We start from the raw sequence: 24,401 nt of genomic DNA, 5'->3' as shown, positions 1-24,401 counted from the left end.
GAAGACTACCCAAACCTGTCTATACACTGCTCTTAACAGATTTCCCGAACCCTCCTCCTAGACTGTCAAATCTCAACCCAAAGGTTATAAAAACCCCATCCATATACTGCTCAAACTATGCCAATAGACTGCCCAAACTCCACTTATATACTGCCCAAATAATGCCAAAAGACTACCCAAACCCAACCAATATTTTGAGCAAACTACCCATATGTGCCCAAACCCTATTTACAGAAGAGCTTAACCATGAATGAGCAATGGGTGATTAGCTTGTTCTGTGGCAATTCACCATCTTTTAGCCCAATTGTGCTTTTCACAGAGGAGAACTTTCCTGAAGTATTTTAGTCTGAAGCTGCCTAAAAAGCTCAGTCAAGAATGAAATAATGGGATATCCTCCTCTGAACGAGAAACACGGAATCCCCAGATAATCGTTTGGGTCTTCTGTGGGCCTCAACAGTGAGGTGCAGCTAAACTCAGCAAAGCACATTGGGCAGGGAGTTTCCCCCATTACCTTTAGGGAAACAGTCCCCAGGGTCTTAATACACATATTTACAGAAAAAAGAAGTGCTCAACTAGGAATGAACAATGACTCAGACTTCTCTTTCTGTAAATACGCCCACACTATACAGACTGCACATGAAACACCCCTAGACCTTGGACCACCCAAACCCCTTTTCCAGACCACTTAAATACAGGACATTTGATAGCAAATCCTTAACTCCAATCCTGTTTTCCAGCAGCAAAATGTTAACTCTATGAAATATAAAACCCAGAGTTTCTTAAGTATTACAAGAAGTATGAGCATTTCTCTTAAAGGGACATAAAATAACTCCTGCAAAAGCAGTTAAACTGATAGATAAATCCAGCTCTGAGCTGGCAATGCACTGATGATCCGGAGCTGAAGATGACCAGTGATTTGCAGCTATGCTCATATGCAGCCTCTGATTGGCTCAAGGCCATGTTGAGCTTCAGACCAGTAGTGCATTGCTATGTCTGTGTATAGCAACTTACCTTTGCTCTTGGATATTCCTCTCTGTATGGTTTCCTTTTTCTTTTAAAAAAAATAACAGACAGTAAAGAAAGTCAGATGCAATACCACCTGCTGTCAAATACATAGATTGCAAAGTGTATACCCTATACTCTGCTCCTGTAGCTTACACAAGGAATTTAGCTCAGTCTCTCCCCAGACCTAGCTGCAGGCCCTTTTCACCTTTGTGTATTTTTATAAGTTACGTACTATATATTTCTCCTAGCTCAACTCTTCTTGCACCTTCCATTTGCTAAGGCTACCCACACTTGGGTAGGGTTTATGCCTAACTAGACACCAGACCACTAATAATGGTAATACAGCTTGTATTACAGTCTGAGTCTTCTCAGCCTATCATCTCTCTAGTTTGCATACAGTAGCTCGGTCAATCAGCGACCTAGCACTGTCTTGTGTTGTCCCTAGCAGCAAAGATCTGGCTGTGCATTGTGCTGTCTGTTATATTGGGTGGATGGTTCAGCATCTGATTTGCTGCACTGCCCTCTAATGTAAAAGAGAATAAAACCACACAGCAAAGATAACTCAGCATAAACTGCAATGCAGAACTTCGGTTTTATAAAGTATTTTGAACTCTACCGTCCACCGACAATATGTATTCTGTACAATGCTGGAATAAAATGTTTATTGCTTAGTGTCTCTTTAACTGTGTGTGTCATATGCCCCTTAACAGTCTGGTGAGGGGAGAAATTAAGCAATACACCTGTAAACTCAGAGCAAACTTACGCTTAAGGGAGATTCAGCTGTCTAACTGCCTCAGTAACTCATACAACACCTATATAACATCACCTAATGATACTAACTGGCATAGATATATAAAATCAAAACAGGAATGGGAGGCATTCAATCTCCAACAGACCATAAAACAAGATCAGCGTCAAAGAACCAGCTATTATAGATATGGTAGTAAAATAGGCAAGCTCCTAGCAAACCAGGTGAAACTACACACTGCACCTAAACCAATTAAGGCTATTGTGGTGGATGGGATAAGAGTTACTGAGAAAGAGGCAATCAAAAATGGCTTTGCTAATTTTTTCAAAAAACTTTACGCAGCCCCTCAGATTCACATACAGAATAAAAATTGTTTTTGGGAAAAAATTTCACTCCCAAGGCTACCCTCAGACGAGGCAGAGAAACTTAATACACCTATAACAGCTATAGAGGTAATGCAAGCCATTGTTAAACTCAGTTTGGATAAAGCAGCCGGCCCCGATATGCTCCCGTCAGAATTTTATAAAATTCTCAAAGAGGAGATTAACACTCCATTGGTCAATTTATTTAATGACTACCTGTGTAAGGGTGAGGTGCCCTCAGCATATTTCGCAGCCTCTAAAATTATCTTAATTCCAAAAAAGAACAAAGATCCAGAACTAATTGACTCATACCGCCCTATCTCACTACTCAACACAGATTACAAAATATTCACAACTATTTTATCGAACAGACTTAAACGTGTACTTGGCTCGCTGATTCATGTGGATCAGGTCGGCTTCATGTTGAACAGGAACCCAGCCGCTAGTATTCGGAAAATCTTATTATTGTTAGACTTTCATCATACAGATAAGGCACCCAATAGGGAAGAAACAGCGATTTTGTCAGTCGATGCTCAAAAAGCATTCGACTCAATTATCTGGGACCACCTATTCTTTACTATGGAACAATTTGGCTTTAGGGACCACTTTCCTAAATGTATCCATGCCCTATATGCGAAGGCCTCTTCAGTACTTGTGGTTAATGGCTCCCTTACAGAAACTTTTGAGATTCTGACAGGGACGAGACAAGGCTGTCCAATTTCACCTCTATTGTTCAACTTAGCAATTGAACCTCTGGCATTAATGCTGAAACAACATTTACAAGGGATTTCTTTGGGTGACAAATATCTTAAACTACTTCTCTACGCGGACGATCTGCTACTCTTTCTTAATAAACCACAATCCGAGATCCCAATAATTATAGATATAATCGCTAAATTCGGTACATTTTCAGGCTATAAAATAAATATCTCTAAATCTGACCTATTATGGATAACCAGACCAATGGGTATAGACTATTCTCCACCTTTCAGGGTGGCAGATCAATACATTACATACTTAGGAATTAAAATTAGCACAGACCCGGCGGAATGGTATCCATTGAACTATTCTCCATTATTAATTAAAATTCAATTGGATCTCAAAAATTGGGCAAAGTTACCTTTATCATTGACGGCAAAAATCAATCTGGTTAAAATGATCATATTACCTAAACTACTTTACATAATGCAAAACATTCCAATTCCCCTAACAAATGCCGACTTAAAACGTCTGGAAAGTGCTATCAGGCTGTTCATTTGGGGTACGGGCAAGAGACGCATTACTTTACAAAAACTTTCGCTCCCCAGGCAAAGCGGAGGCTTATCACTTCCTAGTTTTCTGATCTATAATAAATTATGCTTGGCCAAAGTTGCCATGGATTGGCTCACTGCTGGATCATTTGTTGCTTCCTATGAAATTGAGCAAAATCTAGTCACTCCATTCAACCTAGCGGCACTGCTACACTGCCCTATCAAGGACCTACCACATAAGGTTAAAACGAAAATTACAATAATCCATACTATCAAAGCCTGGCAATTTATTAGGATGTGCATGATGGACATTCCACAAATTTCAGAATATGTACCTATTGTAGGGAATCCGCGCTTCATCCCAGGCATCAGGAACAAATTATTCAGTAGATGGTCCAGATTGGGGTTGAAACACTTAGTACAACTTAGGGATCCAGAAACGCTTGGGGTATCCACCTTCGCTACCTTAAAAAATCAATATCATCTTAAAAATACTGACTTTTATGCGTACTTACAAGTGCGGCACTGGTACACTGAGACCATTAAAGACCCAGCTAGAGATCACCTACATCCAGGCATTAAAATGGGTCTTGCCCTATTTAAGGCAGGCAAACACGCAATTAGTTACTGGTATAAAATGATGCTTCTCGAGTCCGGTGAAACAAATCTGGCAGACATTCATTTAAAATGGAGCAGAGACATTCAAACCTTAGAGCCTGTTACAATTAAACATAGCATAGTAATGGTGGAACGCGCCACTTTATCAGCGTCATGGCGAGAGTCACATTTTAAACTTATAAACTGTATCCATATAACTCCGGCCAACTTAAATAGATGGCGTGGAAACTCATCTCACTTGTGCCCTCGCTGCAGCTCAGCCGATGCCGACCTGGTCCACATGATTTGGCGATGTCCAAAGATCCAACACTTCTGGTGTAAAATTCAATTCTGGTTGAATAGAGTACTTAATATCCATCTAGTTCTGGACTTACAACACGTTATCTTTCTAGTAGATCGGAACGACATAGCAGAATATGCCCCTAACATTGAGCTAATTAACACTGCAATTTTGGGGGGGCGATACCTCATTTTGAAAAACTGGAAATCCAGCAGAGCACCAACAATTAATAACTTAACCTACCTGCTACACTCGCAATATACATTAGAACAGCTTGATAGTTTTAATAATGGAATAAGTCATCAGCACAGATTTGAATGCAAGTGGTTAGACTTTATTAGAAGCTACAGAAATAGTTCAGATAACTAGTTGAAAAATCTCTCCCCCATCTCCTCTCCCTTTTTCCTTTTTTTTTTTTTTTTTTTTTTCTCTCTCCTCCTCTTCCCTCTTATTTTCCGGCCGGGCACCATCCCCCCCCCGGGATCCAAGCCCGTCTTTATAATGGCCTCAGCTTGAATATGTCGAGAAGACACTAGCCGATAAATATTTTCTTTTTTTGCTCAAATAAATACTTGATATAGAAAACTACTGGTAGTAATTTTAGGTTACAGCTTGAACTAGCATAATGCTAAGCTAACTTTGCTCGGCTATGAGTGCTCTCTTTCTTTTCTCTTTTTTGATTGTTCTTTCTTTTTTCTCCTCTTATATATATAAGGATTTTATATTCAAGAATAGTATGACTAATCAATGAGAGTGATGTATCATTTATATCTAAGAATTTTTAACAATTTGCTGGATAGCCTCGAGGGATAGTCCCTTATCTAGTGTAAAGTTGTTTTCATATATATTTGTACATTTTATTTTGTAGCACCATTACCGTCGTTGCTAAATAGGCCTAAGAACGGCCTTTCGAATGTCACAGAAACCGTATATTTTCCTTCTGTTTTCTTTTACTTCCTTCTGGCTGTTTCCATGTCATGTAATTACTGATTATGAATACTTAACGTACAGAATGCATTTCTTTATTTTTCTTTCATGTTTGTTTTGCAATTGAAACTGTACGTTTTGGATGTACTAATTGCTCTACTTGTTTATTTTACTTTTTTTTTCTTTTTGAAAAATTTAATAAAAACAAAAATTAAAAAAAAAAAACAGTCTGGTGACGTCTATGACCCCATCTCAGACTGATGTAATAATTTGTATATACATTCACCTGCTCCCATGTATTGATCAACAAACTTTTGTAGATAGGGAATACTAGAAAGTAACGCAGTTAACTGTGTGAGACCATGTGACCTTACCATATGGTGTCTTATCGATTGCTGGTCAGCTATGTCACACAAACATTATCAACAAGAAGCCTGTGACCATGTGCATCTTATAACTACTGTACAATGTTCCCAAAACCAGCAGCATTTGTCAATCTTTAAATAAAGCAACTTTTATTTTTAAAATCCCAAGGTGCATGCAAAAGACAACATTTCTGGCATGTCACCCTTAATAGATCAGCATAAATGGAGTACTAGTGTTGGTCTTACATGATCAAAGGGATATAAGTTTAATTGTTGTAATAAAAAAGCACTAAGCAGTGGGTTATACTTAAGGCAATGTGTATTATTTATCATTTTAAAAAGTTTTTACTTTTAATTTAATTTGGGAAGAATCCGTTCATTCCTGTAACAACCCCACAAGGGGGACGTGGCCTCTACATGATGGCAAAAAAGCAGCTTAGGTAGTTTATTGCCCGACGCTGAAAAAAATCAGTTGACAGTAGAACTTAAGTTCTGTAAAGCCTGCTCTCTTGTCTAATTACATGGATTGGCTACAATGAGAAATTCTAAGTGGTTATTTAGCAAGAAAACCAGTAAATTGTTTGCTGTTTAACATAATCTGATTTATAATTAGTTTAATTGATCATATTTGTTTTTTCTAAAGGAGCACTGTTTCGTATCCATTTAAAGGGTTTGATACCCAAAACCCTGTCTTTTGCATGTACTTTGGGATTTTGAGAATAAAACATGCTATATTTGCTTTATTATATTGGTATCCTTTGTTGAAAAAGCAGCAATGCACATGGGTGAGCCAATAACATGAGGCATATATGTGCATCCACCAGCTCCTGAGCCTACCTAGTTATGCATTTCAACAAAGGATACCAAGAGAATTAAACAAATTAGATAATATAAGTAAATTAGAAAGTCCTTTAAAAATGCATGCTCTCTCAGAATCATGAAAGAAAAGTGTGTGTTTCATGTCCCTTTAATCATTTTGATGTATCTGACAGTTTAAGGTCTTTTCTCCCACTGTGCCTTAAAGGGACATGAAACCCAAGATTTTTCTTTCATGATTCCTAGAGAGCATGCACTTTTAAAAGACTTTCCAATTTACTTCTATTAATACATTTTCTTCATTCTCTTGCTATCCTTTGTTTAAAAGCAGGAAGGTAAGTTTGGGAGTGTGCACGTGTCTGCAGTAGTTTTGCAACAATGTCATTAAGCAAGAGCACTATATGGCAGAACAATTTCCTGTCATTTAGTGCTCCACACGTGCACACTAGCTATCTGGATAGCAAATTTTATAATAGAAGTAAATTGGAAACTTTTAAAAAAATGTATTCTGTATCTGAATCATTAAAGAAAAATGTTGGGTTTTATGTCCCTTTAACTAAGAAACAGAATAGAATTTGCGGAAAGTTGTTGAATGTATTAAGGTAGACTGTGAATGAAGATGATTTGTATGAAGAATTCTGCTGCACCAAACTGTATCAAATTGTAAAATTAAATGGTTTGTTTCAGTAACTACTGTATAATTTGTCAATTTATTACATTACATTTGTTGATTCCTTAGTCTCCCTTATTTCCTTAAAGAAAAAAAAGTTGGCACTGCAACCCTAGCTACATTATTTTATATAAAAATGTAATTGTTAATAATAGTTGCTGGATGCCTGACAGCAAGTTAAAAAAGTGCTATACAGTGAATGCTCACTAGGGGCGCTGTACATTAGTTATTGTCTCATATTACACTCATGTGTCATTGTGTGGGAGTGGGAGCTGTGCCTAGGCAGATGTGAGATCTCTATCTGTAGTACACAGAACTCCTTGCAGACAGACTGTATACAGAGCAAGCAGCTGTGGGAAAGGAAGCATTGCTAAACCAGCGCTGCACAGGAAGCCGCCAGCATCTCAAGCCTGTACTGCTTTATATCTTTTAGCAGCTTTATCGGGCATTGTTGGAAGTCTGAAAACGAAGTTGAATTTAAGATCGAGGATATATAGACATTTCTAGTGAGGTCGCTTTTCAGCTTTTTGCATTTCAGAAAAAAAAGGAAAACTTTGACTCAGTTCTGTTTGCAAACTTTAAGTTGCATTTCATATTTTTATCAAACGCACTTTTTTTTCTTTATTTTACTGTATCCAGGTTTGGTTACATTAATTTTATAACATTGCAAAACTTTTTTCTTCTTCCAATTCGCTTGAAGTTTGACGTTTTCTTGGACAGTATTTGATTGGGAACTGGAGCAGTTGCTATGATGGATAAGAGCTGTCTGGTTTCTCACATAGAGACTCTCCTGAGGACAGACTCGTTCTCCAACAACTACACCGTGGTGGGCAAAGTACTGGGCAGGTAAGATGGGAACTACAGAATGTACTTATTAAAAGGATTTGACATTTTTGTTAATGCTCCAAAAAAAAAACTACAAAGCATATAACACGTTTATAAATCTTGTAATATTTTCATTGTGTCTAATATATATTATATATATATATGTATATATATATATATATATATATATATATATATATATATATATACATATACATACACTTCATGCTGTGTAACAACTGCTGATGTTTTTGAGTATATGTAGATATTATGTATGTATCAAATTAAACACGATCATGGTAATTGTAAAACGTTACTAGTTAATAGAAACAAAAAAAACCTTATTAATTACCCCTTGCATTTCTTACTAGTTTGTGATGTATTTTTATGGAACCCTGACCAGTAAGAAAATGCATAAGATAAGAAATTAGTCTTTTCCCTATTTTAAAAATGAAGTAATCTACAAACATGTTCCCTCCTGTTACTATAACTGGTACATTTTGGTGATATTTTATAGCCCGTGCATAACTTCACTCACCTTAAAACCAAACCGACCAATCGCTGTTAACCAGAGTTGCTGGTGTTGTCACGTGCTCTCGCACTGATAAAACAACCTCACACATGGCTGTTGTGCCACAGGTGCTAAACGTCTCTCTAACGTATGTTGTCCTCGCCCCCCTGTGCATTAGACAAAGCGCATAATTCTTTCCAACAGCTGATAATAAATTAATTGCTTGGCTGAATTCTTAGTAAAAAAATGCTTAAGAATATTATTTGTTTTTTTACACCCTCTATACCCATTTCCTTAATACATTATACATTGTATTGTTTTTTTGGGCAGACCTGTTTGGATTGTTTGAAATACCTGTTGTGAATGTTTCCCAACAAAGTATTGCAAGTCATTAGAATGTGTTTACGTTAGCTCCCTGAGTGATTATCTCCTTTGTTTAATTGGGCTATAAAAATAATAATAATAGGTTATTCTTCCCAGCATGCATTCCTTATGGAGATGGGAGCCTGATGTTTCCCTCCAGTGTAGGTTATGATAACATTTATAATACATAAACATAGGATATAAATGTAAACAAAATAATCTTCTCATGCCCAAATACAATTTTCCTGATAGTGCATGGAGTAAATCTACTACATTTCTGACATTAAGCCAGCCAGCCTCCACTGTTAGAATAATCTGTATTGTTTTTCTTGTCTACAGAATTTATTGTTTATTGTATATGCAGCAATGAAGATGTGAATTTATTAACACTTTAAAAATATCTGCCAGTATCAAAACTATGACTATCACATTTCAGGTGACATCACATTCCATTATTAAACTGGGAGATTTCTTTTTTAGGTTACTTACACAGTTGCAATGTGATCTAAACCTTTGTGTCTAAAAAGAGGAGTATGGGAAACTAAGGTGGACATACAAATTACTGAGCCACTTTCAACAGTAGATTATCAGATTCTTCAGTTATTCTGGCCCAGAGGGGTGATCAAGGGCCAGATTTTATCATGTTTTATAGCTTTCTTGATTAGATTATAACAGGGGTGTCTTGGGGGTAGCATGCAGCCGCAGGGCACGTCTCATACAGCACCCATCCTTTATTGCAGAGCACAAGAAAATATGCTTTGTGTATTATTACACTCTGGACTTGAAACCTATTTTTTTTTCCAAGATTCAGATAGAGCAGATGATTTTAAACAACTTTCTAATTGACTTCTATTGTCTAATTTGTTTAGTTATGGTATCCTTTGTTAAAAAGGGATATCTAGGTAGACTTATGAGCTATTGATTGGGGGCTGCACATATATTCACCATGTTAATGGCTCAGCCAATGCATTCAGATAGATCCCCATAGTGCTATGAGAAAGAGACACTAAATTATGAAAGTTAATTATTATTTATAAAATATTTTACCAGGAAGGATACATTGAGATTTCTCTCATTTTCAAATGAGAAAACAAAAAGAGGGCGCCTCATAGTGTAATCTGTCCCATATGGGTTGGTGGATGTTAGTGGTAAATATGCTTACCAGATCGAGTTGCACCGTACTATGACCGGTGCTAGTGGGCAGGCTAGCACTCTACAGTGGCTAGTACACTGATCAGGGTGTCCCCGGCATAGTTCTCGACTGGAATCCAAGTTTCGGCAAAACCGCAGAAACTTTTAATACCCACTTGTGGGGTTAGAGGAAGGATAAAAACAAGAGGACAACTTCATATATTAAAAAGGTAAGAAAACACTTTATTTTTTACAGCAACACGTTTCTCGACCAAAACACACTGGTCGTTTCTTCAGGCAGTATAAAAAACGAAACGTTGCTGTAAAAAATAAAGCGTTTTCTTACCTTTTAAATATCGGAAGTTGTCCTCTTGTTTTTATCCTTCCTCTAACCCCACAAGTGGGTATTGAAAGTGTCTGCGGTTTTGCCAAAACTTGGATTCCAGTCGAGAACTATGCCGGGGACACCCTGATCAGTGTACTAGTCACTGTAGAGTGCTAGCCTGCCCACTAGCACTGGTCATAGTACGGTGCAACTCGATCTGGTAAGGATATTTACCACTAACATCCACCAACCCATATGGGACATATTACACTATGAGGCACCTTTTTTTTGTTTTCTTATTTGCATAGATTGCCCTGCGCACCGGGTTCAAGTGGAGCTGCCTTGCCACACGTTGGAAACATTTTATGTCGTTATAGATTCTGCATCTTGGACATTTGTTACTTTTACACAAAAGTAACTTTCTGGTAATATTTGGACATTACACAAACATACATTCAGCGCGCCTCTTTGAGTTCCCCTCCAGGGTTCTTCAATGTTTTCAAGTATTTCCTGGGTCCACAAAACATTGCATTGATACAATAGAGTACAATGAAATACAAAAACAATAATAATACACAATATATGCAAAATTTAACATAGAACAGGTAGGAAATATATAATCAACCATGACAGGTGCATTCTGTTTTGAGATATACAGAGAGGGATCTCTTAAAGGATATTAGGCTTGAGAAAGGTTTGAAAGTGTACGGAAGGTTGTTCCATAATTGTGGTGCTCTGTAGGAAAAGGAGGATCGAGCTGCTTTCTTTTTTGTATTGAGGTAAATTAAATAATGTGCTGGTATTGGATCGGAGGTTATAGGAGGTGGGAACAGCCAGGGAGAGCATTCTGCTCAGGTAGGGTGGGAGCTTCCCAGAAAAGCTCTTAAACACAAGGCAGGAAAAATGGAGGGTGCGTCTGGATTCCAGCGACAGCCAGTTTAGTTCTTTTAGCATGTCACAATGGTGGGTCCTGTAATTACATTGCAGTACAAAGCGGCAGAACGAGTTATTATTATTAGTATCATTTATTTGTATAGCGCCGCCAAATTCCGTAGCGCTGGGTATAGTGATAGGGGTATACAATGACAAAGATTTGTCATAAAATACAAAACATAACAAAACAAATCTAATACAGGAGGAAAAGGGCCCTGCTCCGGAGAGCTCACAGTCTATAAGTTTAGGGTGCAGAGACATAAGGTTGGGGTAGCTTGTTACATCGGTTGTATTTGCAGCAGTGAGTCAGGCAGTTCATGTACATGTATTAGTTTGGTTCGGATGCGGGATGGAGGAGAGATGGTAAGCCTCTCTGAATAGGTGAGTTTTCAAGGAGTTATACAATGTATTACATTTATTAAGGTGAGTTTGCTCTGCAGGTGCATATATTACATAATCAATGATTGGCATCAGCATTTGCTGAGAGTAGAATTAAAAAACAAACTATGATTTTCTACTGTTATCAAATTTAACACTTTCTCTTGGTATCTTTTGTCAAAACTTGATCCATTTTTTAAGTACTGCTGCCATACAGTACTGTATTTCAGGTAGTAGTGGGCAAATGCTGCTTTGAGCAAGTGAGTCTCCAGATGGGTTAGAAGATGTGAAAGGGCAAAGAGTGGATATTTAGAGAGAATTAACACGGCATTCTAATATGATGCATGTAGACATAAAAAAAATCTTTTGTGATATATTAAAGGGCCAATATAGTTAAAAATGTACATGCTCTAATTTGCTAGATTATGTAATGTTAAGACTATCAACCCTGCACTACTGCATTTAACCCCCTCAAAGGAGTTAAACACAAAGTAGAAATACCACTTGGGACCCGCCGAGCACTGATCCATTCTGCAGCACCAATTGCATTACTCATCTGTGTAACTAGAACTGGTGATGGCATCAGCAGCAGTTTGTGCTCAGGACCAGCAGTGCTCTGCGGTTATACTGAAGGGGGACGTTTTAAACAGGAACTAAAAATACCAGCTCATTATTCATATTTGCGGCATACCAGTGTGCTTCAGTTCAACGTTATGAAACGGCTAGGATAATGAGCTGGTATTTTTAGTTCCTGTTTGAAATGTCCCCCTTCAGTAAATTCGGCGCAGGAACGGGTACGATCGCAAAGTAACTGCGATCACAGGCAGATGATCACGATGCTGGTGACGAAATAGGGGAGGGGCAGGCGGATATTTTAAAACGGCAGAGGCGCAATATTAAGTGTTTTTACTTGGAAACAATATACTGTATGATACAAAATTGGGCTACAGTTGGCAATAATAAGCGGTTGCAACTTTATATGTATGACTTAGGACAAATTGACTGTCCACAGTTCAGTATCCTTCACACCACAGTGGTAAATCACATTTGTTTGGGGCTTTGTGCTCTGCACAAGCATTAGATACAGTATTCCAGCCCAGCCTTTACTTATGCAACTAAGATGTGCTAATTAGTGTCTGTCTACCCACAGGACCACCCAAGGAGTTCAATAAACCTGTTCTTTTTAAATAATCAAATGAAATATGTTGTTGCTAAAAACAACAAAATAACAGTTGGAAGTTGAGTCTTAAAGGAGCTGCAATAATCTACAATAATCCATGAGATTATGAGTTTATTGGTTGGTAATTAGTACACAGACAGAAAGCTGTAAAATCTTTGTTCTTGCTAATTATGTCTATTTAGACTTAGAATTCAAAGTTGCATATGAATATGTAATTGCTAGCACATCCTAAAACTCACATGAAGGGGGGGGGGGGCACGTGTTAGTGGGCTTCCCTCTTTAAATGTAATGTAATTGGATACGTCCTGAATCAATGTATTGATACATTCTAACATACTAGTTTTATATAGTTGATTTACAAGAATCCTGCAGCTCCAGCACACAATGTATTTGTAAAGTGCACACTGGTCTGTCAAGTATTTATTCAGAGAAGTGGTAACTGCACAGCCCAGCATCTCTGAATTGGGAAAATATTAGCTGTCATTAGATGAAGCAGGTAGTTATTTCCAAATGTGTCCCAAGGCCAAGGGAATCCAAACAGGCCAGCATTTAAGGACTTCCACATATGAAAACAGGTGTCTAAATTTATATGGCTGCACCTGTAATGAAACTCAGATCTTACTCTATTGCCGCTCTCAGGAAGCAGTGCTTTAGAATGGTTCAAAGCAGACTAAATTTCACCAAAATGGCCTTAGTTATTTGTATAGAAAATCAAGATTATTAATGCTAGAGCTAAAGTAGATCTGCCAGATTTTGAGAAATAAAGTGTTTAGCTGGCTAAACCAAATGCATTTATACATATTATTTTCAGTACACAGACTGGATGAAATGGATCTAACAAGTATAAATGGGATTTTTCATCCTATGCTTTTAACGAAGTCGGGACAAAGTTGTTGGGCGAAATATTTCCAAACACTTATTTGGTCTAGCAGTTCTTAAATCTTGTCTTTTCTTTTTTTTGCATATTACGTCCCTTAAGGCTTACCCAGCAAGTCAGAAGTGGACTTCCTGCTTTTAAGGTCCCTGTGGTTTTGCTGGAGCCACGCTGCTTTTATGAACTCACCACATAATAAGAGAAAGCGACTGCTGGTCTGGGAATGTAAGCTTGAGATTCTAGCAGGGGTCAGGTGCACACATAAAGCCTGTACAACTGTATCTATATATTTACACCCTCAGCAGCATTAAAACACACTTTGATGGAGAGGATTCCAAAATCTAATAAATATATTTACACCCTCAGCGGCATTAAAACATTCTTTGATGGAGAGGATTCCAAAATCTAATAAATTACAACAGAGGGCCTTAAACAATAATGACTTGTTAACTCTCCTCCTTGTATAAAAATGATTACTTAAAAATGCTGGGGAGAGTTATAGTTACAAGATTTATTTTCTGTCTCTGTTTGGTGAAAAGGAGGCTGACACTTTATATCTACGTCATTTTGTGTTGCTTTGTCTTGGGCCTTTATTCAGGTGATGGAGTCTACTAAGGAGCTCAGATTTTGGAAGTATTTATTATTAATTTATTCTACCTGTCATTAATTTTTTTTTAAATGCATTGATTCTCAATCTTGGCAGAAAACAAATTCCAATCAAGATTACAACTTGAAAACATAAAGGGTTTGATTTATCATCCACGGGTGGATAGGAGCGTACATATTCACCCCTGTCCGCCTGGCTTCTCCTCTGGTGGTCAGCAATCTGCTGCCTGCATATACAATTGCACACAAGTGCTCCTGTGCAACCCTGCCCCGCACAACCAATCACGTGCAGTCAGAAACAGTTAATCTTCACGGTCGGAAGAGACCGGGAGATTGAAATTTTCCACTTAAGAGGTGGATTACAGGACAGGGAAGCAGCTGCAGTCTGATGACCGCTGCTTGATAAATTCTGACTACAGGTTCAAAGGCATAACTAGAAACCACAGGGCCCAGGTGCAAGAATCTAAGAAGGGCCCCCCACCCCCAAAAAAGTGAATTTGATACTTATTTTTTTTTTTTTTTTTAAACATTTAACACAGAAAAAAATGTGAATCAGATTACATGTCTGCAAAAGGAGGTACCCTGTGCCCAGTCTGTGAGATGGTCTAACCCCCTATTACTGTATATAATGACACTGTTTAACCCACCAGTACTGTATATAGTGAGTCAGTGACACAGTCTGTAATCTGCCGGTGAGATGGCTGGCCTGACCCTGCCCGCCCCAGTACTTTATAAAGTGACCACAGTAGTCTGTGACATAGTCCAGCCCCCCCATACTGTATATAGTGGTACTGTATAGCAGGGCTCGACAAACCCAGGAGCCAGGTAGCCACTGGCTCCTAGAATTTTACCCCTGACTCCTAACTTTTTGAGTTATTCTCCATAGATCTATTTACAAATACCACTTTCAGGCTCCTAAAAATATGTCCGGCTCCTAAATATTCTTATTGGCTCCTAAATTGTATACAGATTTGTCGACCTTCGACCCCTGCTGTATAGTGACACTGTTTACCCCATCCCCCCATGCTGTTGTAACAATGTCTGTAATTTGCTGGTTCCACAAACATACACACACACATACATGCATACATACACGGACAGTTACATACATACATACACACACACACACATGCATAAATACACACACAGTCACATACATACATACACATAATTACATGCATAAATACACACACAGTCACATACATACCTACACACACACATACATACAGACATGCTTAAATACACACACAGTTACATACAAACATACACACATACACACACACACACATGCATACATAAATACACACACAGTCACATACATACATACACACACATATACATACATACACACACATAATTACATGCATAAATACACACACAGTCACATACATACCTACACACACACATACATACAGACATGCATAAATACACACACAGTTACATACATACATACATACACACACACACATACATACATACACACACAGTCACATACATACATACACACACAGTCACATACATAAATACACACACAGTTACATACATACACATACATACATGCATAAATACACACACAGTCACATACATACACACACACACACACGGTTACATACCTACACATATATACATGCATAAATACACACACAGTCACATACATACATACACACACACATACATACATGCATAAATACACACACAGTCACATACATACATACATACACACATACATACATGCATAAATACACATGCAGTCACATGCATACATACACACATACATACATGCATAAATACACACACAGTCACATACATACACACACACATACATACATGCATAAATACACACACAGTCACATACATACATACATACACACACACATACATGCATAAATACACACACAGTCACATACATACATACACACACACATACATACATGCATAAATACACACACAGTCGCATACATACATACACACATACATACATGCATAAATACACACACAGTCACATACATACACACACACATACATACATGCATAAATACACACACAGTCACATACATACATATACACACACATACATGCATAAATACACACACAGTCACATACATACATAAACACCAATGGGTAAAACAGAAAGACTAACCCCTGTAGTCTGAGACACTAGTGAAGCATCATATCACACTCACATGATATCAGTGCAGGCAGGGGTAGGTCAACGGTTTGTATTAAAAAAAAATTTTTAAGCTGGGCCCCCACCCTTGGGGGCCCTGTCGCAATTGCGGTCTCTGCACCCCCTGTAGTTTCATCCCTGTACAGGTTTGTTTGTGCAAACCTGCAGTAGATAGGGGAGAGAAGGGCTTGAGTTATTACCTTTTTAATTACACAGTTAAAGAAAACTTCTATAAGGAATAATAGAGATATTTCTAAATTTAAATATTATTAATCTTTATTAGAAACATTGATCAAAACCATTATAGTGAAAAGAATGAATAGATATCTGGAAATGAAAGAGTTCAAATCACTCCCTTCTTCACAAAAATAATTTTCTAGATACCCATTCAGAATTCTTTTAAAAAAAAAGAACCAAGAGATTTTCAGGAACGGCTCAAGATATTGTGCTGCCCGGGTCTGAGAATGAATTTATGCCCCTCCCCTCCCCAGTAGTAACATTACTGATTAGCAGATCAGCCTACTAGCCTGGCCGCTTGCTTTACTAAACCTGCCAACCTTCATGTAACCAATGCTTTTGCATAATAAGTGTGATGGTAGTTAGGGAAGAAATGCACTTGTCCAACTTTGAATGTCGCCCTTGACCTGTCCTGTGTTTTTGTGCTTGATGAGGTTATGCTGCTGGGGAGACAGAGGATAGGAGTGGTCTGGGTCTGACAGTGACTCAGTGACTGAAGTGCTTCCCCTTGTCAACTGCTGCCTGGGTCTGTTGGAACACTCGATCCAATGGTTAAGCTGGCCCTGCAAGAGAGGCTTATCGGCTTGACAATCTAAATAGCCACAGTAATATAACCAGCTGTGTAACCACTCATACAACCAATCACTGAAGAGATGAGGAAAACTGGGATTTCCCTGCTTCACAATAGACATACCTATGTGCTCACAGGCAATTCGCTACCTGCAAATGTCAAGGGCACATGTCCTGTCTGTGATTTCTGGTTAATATATCTATACCATCAAATTCAAACAAATCCATTTGGTGCATCATCTATATGAATATTTAGACTATGAAAAAAACTTTGCATGCTTAAATAGCTTTATAGATCATTATCTATAGCAACGTTAATGAACAAGTTATTGCAATCACACTTAAAGGGACACTGAACCCAATTTTTTTCTTTTGTAATTCAGAAAGAGCATGCAATTTTAAGCAACTTTCTAATTCAAATTTACTCCTATTATCAATTTTTCTTCGTTCTCTTGCTATCATTGTTTGAAAAAGAAGGCATCTAAGCCTTTTTTTTGGTTTCAGTACTCTGGACAGCACTTTTTTATTGGTGGATGAATTTATCCACCAATCAGCAAGGACAACCCAGGTTGTTGACCAAAAATGGGCCGGCATCTAAACTTACATTCTTGCATTTCAAATAAAAGATACCAAGAGAATGAAGAAAATGTGATAATAGGAGTAAATTAGAAAATTGCTTAAAATTTCATGCTAAATCTGAATCACAAAAGAACATTTTTGGGTACAGTGTCCGTTTAATTCAATTTTCACAGTCTCTCACACCATTAAGTGCCACCCACCAACACGTTTTGTCATGTGTGAGACTTCATCAGGGTTAGGGGAAAAATAAAAAGCAACTGTTCATGGTTAAGCTTTTTATTGGTTCTTCCCAAAAGTAAACTTTCTGGGCAATAACATAGTAGACTGAGTTACAGATCTACTGTATGTTATAAATAAAGCACTTTTTTTACACAAAACCCTGATTTTAAGCTGGATGGCATATATAATATAATATGATATATAATAAAGTGGATATATTGAATGCAAAATATATACAAAATTAAGGTGCTAATATTAGAAGGAATTGCTAAATTGATTGGAACAAATTGTTTTTTTTAAGGTATGAAATGCCATCTTAAAAAGATCTCCTGCATTCTGTCAATGATATAGTATCTGGTCTCAAGGTTTTTTTTTCCTCAAGCACAAAGCCTCTTTTTATTGTCTTTAATGGAATCTCACTAGTAGAGGTTAAAGGTTAAAATGCCATTTAAAAGTCACAAATCTCACTTGTCAGTAATTGCAAATTAACAGCTCTGGGCCAAGGGGTTAATAGATATGTACTTGACACAAAATGGTATTTGTGTATGTAGATGAAGTAAATATTATCCTACCTTTTTATTTTTTAGCTCCATTGCAAAATAAGAATTTGACCTGTACACTCTTTAATCCCTTTAGTAAGAGGTCAGCCCTCATTGGCACCTCGGGGGTTAAACTCATCATAAAAAACACATGGTAAAGACGGTAAAGGTCGGTAAAGACCAAAATTTTAGTTTGCATATAAAATAACACAAACAAAATGCCTGTAGACCCCTTTTTTGTTTTCTTTTCATGGAAAAAATTTTATACTAACCAGCTTATTTGCCTTTCAGTTATATACAAGGAAGATCCAGCGCTGCAGAATTTTGTGGCCGTACACAAATAAATGATTACAATAATAATGGAACAGATTGCTTAATCAGTTTCAAAATGGCATTTATATCATTTTCATATCAGAGCATTATTTTTTTGTAATTTTATTTCCCTTTAAACATTAATTTATTTATTTATTTTTCTTTTATTACCATCTCTGAAGGGAGGTGATTTCATATGATGTGACTTAGTGAACACATTTATGAAATACTGTACGTTGAAGGAGAATTTTACGATTTTATACAAACTACTTCAATTGAATATAGGTACCGCAAACCTAGACATAACACAAAACCAAGAATATATATGTTGCTTTTCACACACAAAAACAATAATGTACTTGTTGTTCTCTGTGTGTTGCAAATGTAAAGAGGATATCCTATTAAATCAACATCTCTTCTTAAAAACATAGCTAATATCACTGTCTATCTCTTTTGCACAGTAAAATGTTTTTATTTTCATTGGAAAAGGAGAGAGGCCTGATTTGGAGTGCCTGCCCCAGCCCTTGCCAGTACCACTGGAATTACTTTTGTAATCTTAATTATCACTAATTTTTCAGCCTCTCTTCCCAATGGAAATGTAGAATGCTGTCCTGACAGATTCGCTCTGACAGACCCTTTTAGCCTGAGGCCCCTTTCCCTGCTTAACATTTTTGGACTTTTCTCTTGGGATCAGTAAGAAAAACAGATCTTTTGCTACTGAGTTCTGACCTTTTAATTGGAAATATGCGAGTGCTTGTAATATGACTGCTGTACACGTGCAAGCAGGCTTGTACACACATCATTGTTTCTTAAAATGCCACATCAGTTGCAGGTTCTCAGGGACAAGACATTATTTTTATAATTATTATCATTATCTTGTAGCTCTGGAAATATGATAACAAAAAAGAAAACACATTAAAGTTACATTAAAGCCAAACATTTTCTTTCATGATTCAGATAGAGCATTGATATGTAAACAAATTTCCAATTACTTCTGTTATGAATTTTGATTAATTCCCTTGTAATCCTTTCTTGAATAAGCAGCAATGCACTACTGGGAGCTAGCTGAACACATTGGTAAGCCAATCACAAGAGGCGCAAATGTGCAGCCACCTATCAGTAGCTAGCTCCCAGCTTCTTAGCCTATCTAGATATGCTTTTTAACAAAGGATACAAAGAAAACTAAACAAATTAGATAAAATAAGTGCATTGGAAAGTTGTTTAAATTTGTGTGCTACAAATCATGAAAGACACATTTGGATATATATATATATATATATATATGCACAAACTATTTGCATGGTCTAGTCTGTTTTATATGTCTTTATAAGTAGGGTTGCTGGTAATCCAGTATTTTAGCAGGCTGTTGAGTCCCTAAGTGTTAACTAAAGATAAACAACATTGTTGTGTCTAAATGTATTACAAATATGGAGCAGAAAGAAGTGAGGGGCAGTAAAGGGAGTCAAATCACTTATGTTTATGTTTCTTATCCACAGCCAAAGATGTACAATGATTGATTTGTTACCGGCAGCTAAGGGGTAAAATGACTGCTCAGTTGTGACAATTATAAATTGTGGGATCAAGAGCAGAAGCTAAGGTAGGACTTTTGGGGTAGCATTGTGTGACCCCCACCTACAATCCTGCCTAGTCACCGATTGATTGTCTAATGTCCTATTTATAGGTCAGTCCTATCATATGCCCTTTTTATCTGTTTCATGTTCAGAACCAAGGACAATTGCATTTATTTGTGACTTCTGCCTAGAACTTGCACCATCTACCTGCAACCAGTTGTGTGGCTAAGCAATTTCTTGAAACATTTATTTTTGTGTGTGTGCAGTAATCTGTGTCCATTTCCTCTCATATAGGACCTGCACCCTTATAGAGAATCCTGTGCAACTCTGATGCACAGTGATCGGTCATATACTTAAAGGGACAGTCTACTTGAAATGTTTTATTGTTTAAAAAGATAGATAATCCTTTTATTACCCAGCTTTTGTGATAATCAGTTTATTTGCTTGTAACTTTCTAAGGTTATTTATAACTATCCCTATGGCCTCAGCAGAAGAGATAAGAATAGGCTAACAGGATAATTAACTTTTTATACTTATTTTTTTAATATTTAAAAACATCTGAATAGTATTCTCAGGCTAATCTTTTATCTGAATACATTTATTTAGTATATAATATCCCTTTAACTGCTTACTTCCAAATCCCAATACAATGAAATCCTGGGATTTGTTTCCCTCACAGACTGACTGGCAAGGGTAACTGGCCATTCACAGTGATGTACTTTGTAAACAGTTTAAAGGGACACTGAACCAAAAAAAAAAATATTTCATGATTCAGACAGAGCATTCAATTTGAAGCAACTTTCTAATTTACTCCTATTAACAATTTTTCATTGTTCTCTTGCAAGAATGTAAGCTTACGAACCTGCCCATTTTTGGTTCAGCACCTGAGTTGCGATTGCTGATTGGTGGCTACATTTAGATAGAGCATGCAATTTTAAGCAACATTCTAATTTACGCCTATTATCAATTTTCTTTGTTTTTTTTGCTATCTTTATTTGAAAAAGCAGGCATCTAAGCTTTAGTTGCTGACCCATTTTTGGTTCAGCACCCTGGGTAGTGCTTGCTGATTGGTGGCTACATTTAGTCACCAATCAGCAAGCGCTACCCAGGTGCTGAACCCAAAATGGGCTGGCTCTTAAGCTTAGATTCCTGCTTTTCAAATAAAGATACCAAGAGAACAAAGAAAATTGATAATAGGAGTAAATTAGAAAGTGGCTTAATATTGCATGCTCCATCTGAATTATAAAGAAAAAAAATTGGGTTTAGTATCCCTTTAACAATAACATTTACCTCACTGAAATCCTCTCACTGCTGCCTCTAGCACTTTCCATTGCTCTGAAATGAATTTCTCCTCCTGGCTCACATCCAATCCAGAATACAGGAGTGCACATCTGGAGTGTAGTGGAAAGCACCAGAGGCAATGTGCTTTCAAGCAAAGCCAAAAAGAGGATTTAATGGAGGTACTATACTTATAGATTGGTGTTATTTATATACTGCTTACCTTGGACAGTGACTTTTATGTCACTGTAATGACTGGTAGCAATGCAAAGAAAATAAAACTAATCTGCTTTAAACTGATGACAGTGTAGTTGGCTCCTTGCTTTATCTAACAAGTACTAGTCAAGATGTTGTATATGTCTTCAGAAATGTTGTTATCAGAGTGGGAGTGTGGAGTGGGCCTGGGGTTTGTGGGTCAACCCTTTCATGACCCAGTATAGTATCTGTGTTATCAGCCATAATGAGCATCTGTAAACACGCAGAATGTCAGTCTGTCAGGCATCAAAGAGACAAGCACATGCATGGAATATATCAACATGAGGCACCCCATAGCGCCTGGGAGATCCTATATAGGGTAAAGCTGTAAACATACATAATACATTTTCCTCAATAAAGGATTTAAGGACAAAGAAAAAAGGAATTAAAGTAAATTTTAAATTAAGAGATGCAGCAGCTGGTCCTGATGAAATGGTGTCTGTGTAACTGTGGTGTACAAAGAGTATATGATACAAAATGTAAGATGGGGTTAGCATCGTGTAGGAGCAGGGGAAAACGGCATGACAAAAGTAAAGATATGGTAAACACCTTGTAATTACAATATTCTTCTGCTCTTTTGCAATCAATATATTAGGTGGCTATGAAAAAAGAATGTGTATGTATTAACACCTTGTTTCCTGCAATTGCTTTTCAATAGCTAAATGACACCCACGACTTGCCTTACTTGGAAGAACCAGTCAGGACCTGTCACTGGAGTAGATTTAACTAGCCACTGTCTTTTTTTTTTTTTTAGGAAAATATTTTTTGCATTTTTTTATATGATAATCTCTGCTGAGGCAAATTAGGGGGGGGAGATATTTGTCAGGGATCGGTTTCTTTAATCTGCCATAAGCACTTCCAACTCTAAGTATTGGAAAATCTTAATTTTTGAGCTAAATTACAGGAAATTAGAGAAAAATAAAATTTTAAAACATACAAAGAAAAACTCTATCTTCTAACAATTTATAGTTTAGAGGAGAGAAGGGAAAGAGGTGACATGATAGAAACCTTCAAATATATGAAGGGACTTTAATAAAGTGGAAGCTGAATACATTTTTCACAAAAATAGAAAAAGCAAAGCAAGGGACCACAATCTTAAAGTAATAGTAAATCTTAGCGTTTGTGAAACACTAGGATTTACCAGTGCAACAAATAAAGGGGACTTTCAGTCATAAAGTATCAAATACTTCATGCTGAAAGTTCCTTTATTTGTCTGCAGCGTTCACCGCGCTAAGCTCCTCAGGCAGCCCACGGCGGAATGCTATTTTGCAGTGAGGTAATCTTAGCGAATAGCTTGCTAGCTAAGCTGGCCCGCACAGCTTTTGGCTTAGAGTTGAAAACATCATCTCATTGAAGCTTTCTGCCATGGTTGGCCTGAGGCTCTCAACATGGCAAACGCTGCAGACCAATAAAGGAATTTTTAGCATTAAGTATTTTATACTTCATGACTGAAAGTCCTCTTTGTTGCACTGGTAAATTCTAGTGTTTCACTGGTAAATCCTGATTTGTTGCCCTGGTAAATCCTAGCGTTTATTGGTTTCTTTATTAATTTCCAGTTTGAAAAGTACATTCAGGACAGAAAAAAAGTGTTTCTTATATTATGTTCCCTTAGATTTCATATGAGTTCCTGGATCCCAATGAAGATTACCTATGGCACAGTCTTCTATTCTGTTAAACCAACTTGTTTGAGAAACAGTACAGTACAAACATTACATCAACAAACTTATGAAAATAGGAATAGACTTCCCACGTGCGTAATGAAAACATTGTGTTCCCCGTGTTACATAGTTATTAAAATGAAAAGTGTGCGGATATTAGGGGTGCATAAATGTATAACAAATTTAGCAGCCAGGGAAGAGTTCTCCAAAAATATATATGTATTTAAAAAAAAAAAAGGAACCCACCAAAACAATATTTTTAAGAGCCATTGTGCTCTGATTCATAGAAAGCCACATACTGCATTAACATTGGTACATTAAATCCATGCGTATAAAACAATACTATTTAAATGTGTATTTTTTTTTTTGTCGTGTAGACCACATAAATGTAGGATATCAGATGCCAGGGGTTAATTTTTGTTTCTTATTTTCTTCTGTGCTCTGTATTTCCATATCTGCTATGTACAACTTCTTTTCAGAACTATTTAAAAAAAGGAAAGGTTTTTATTGCCTAGATCTGGTGAAACACATACAAGGGGCAATTCACTCTTCTCACTACAGTTGCTTTATGGGCTAAGTGACAGAAGACAGTGTCCTCTATCAAGACACAAACTTTAGGTCAATTAGAGGTGACACTCTAGGATATCTTAAGGCATGTTTTAATGTTACACGGTGGCCAAATATGATAGACGTCATGTTTGGTATCAAAATAATCCTCATGATGTCACAATGAGATTGTTTATAAGTGTATGTGTACTGTATATACATAACTAAAATTATAAGGTATCCTATAACTTCAGCCAGGGCTTACAATTTGGTTTATGGCGTGCCATAAAAAAGGGGTAGCTA

General features: G+C 37.1%; 1 protein-coding gene across 1 annotated transcript in view; it reads left to right on the top strand.

Moving 5' to 3' along the window:
• Positions 1 to 7,351: 7,351 nt before the first annotated feature.
• LOC128645877 (serine/threonine-protein kinase 17A) overlaps positions 7,352 to 24,401 on the top strand; it is an 82,007-nt gene continuing 64,957 nt past the window's right edge. Inside the window, exon 1 of the mRNA XM_053699187.1 lies at positions 7,352 to 7,887. Coding sequence (XP_053555162.1) covers positions 7,790 to 7,887 — 98 coding nt within the window. The 5' untranslated portion in view covers positions 7,352 to 7,789. The remainder of the gene's footprint in view (positions 7,888 to 24,401) is intronic.

Source organism: Bombina bombina, chromosome 1, assembly GCF_027579735.1.
Source record: "Bombina bombina isolate aBomBom1 chromosome 1, aBomBom1.pri, whole genome shotgun sequence".
Taxonomy (NCBI): Eukaryota; Metazoa; Chordata; class Amphibia; order Anura; family Bombinatoridae; genus Bombina; species Bombina bombina.
This window is presented reverse-complemented; position numbering and strand designations above follow the sequence as displayed.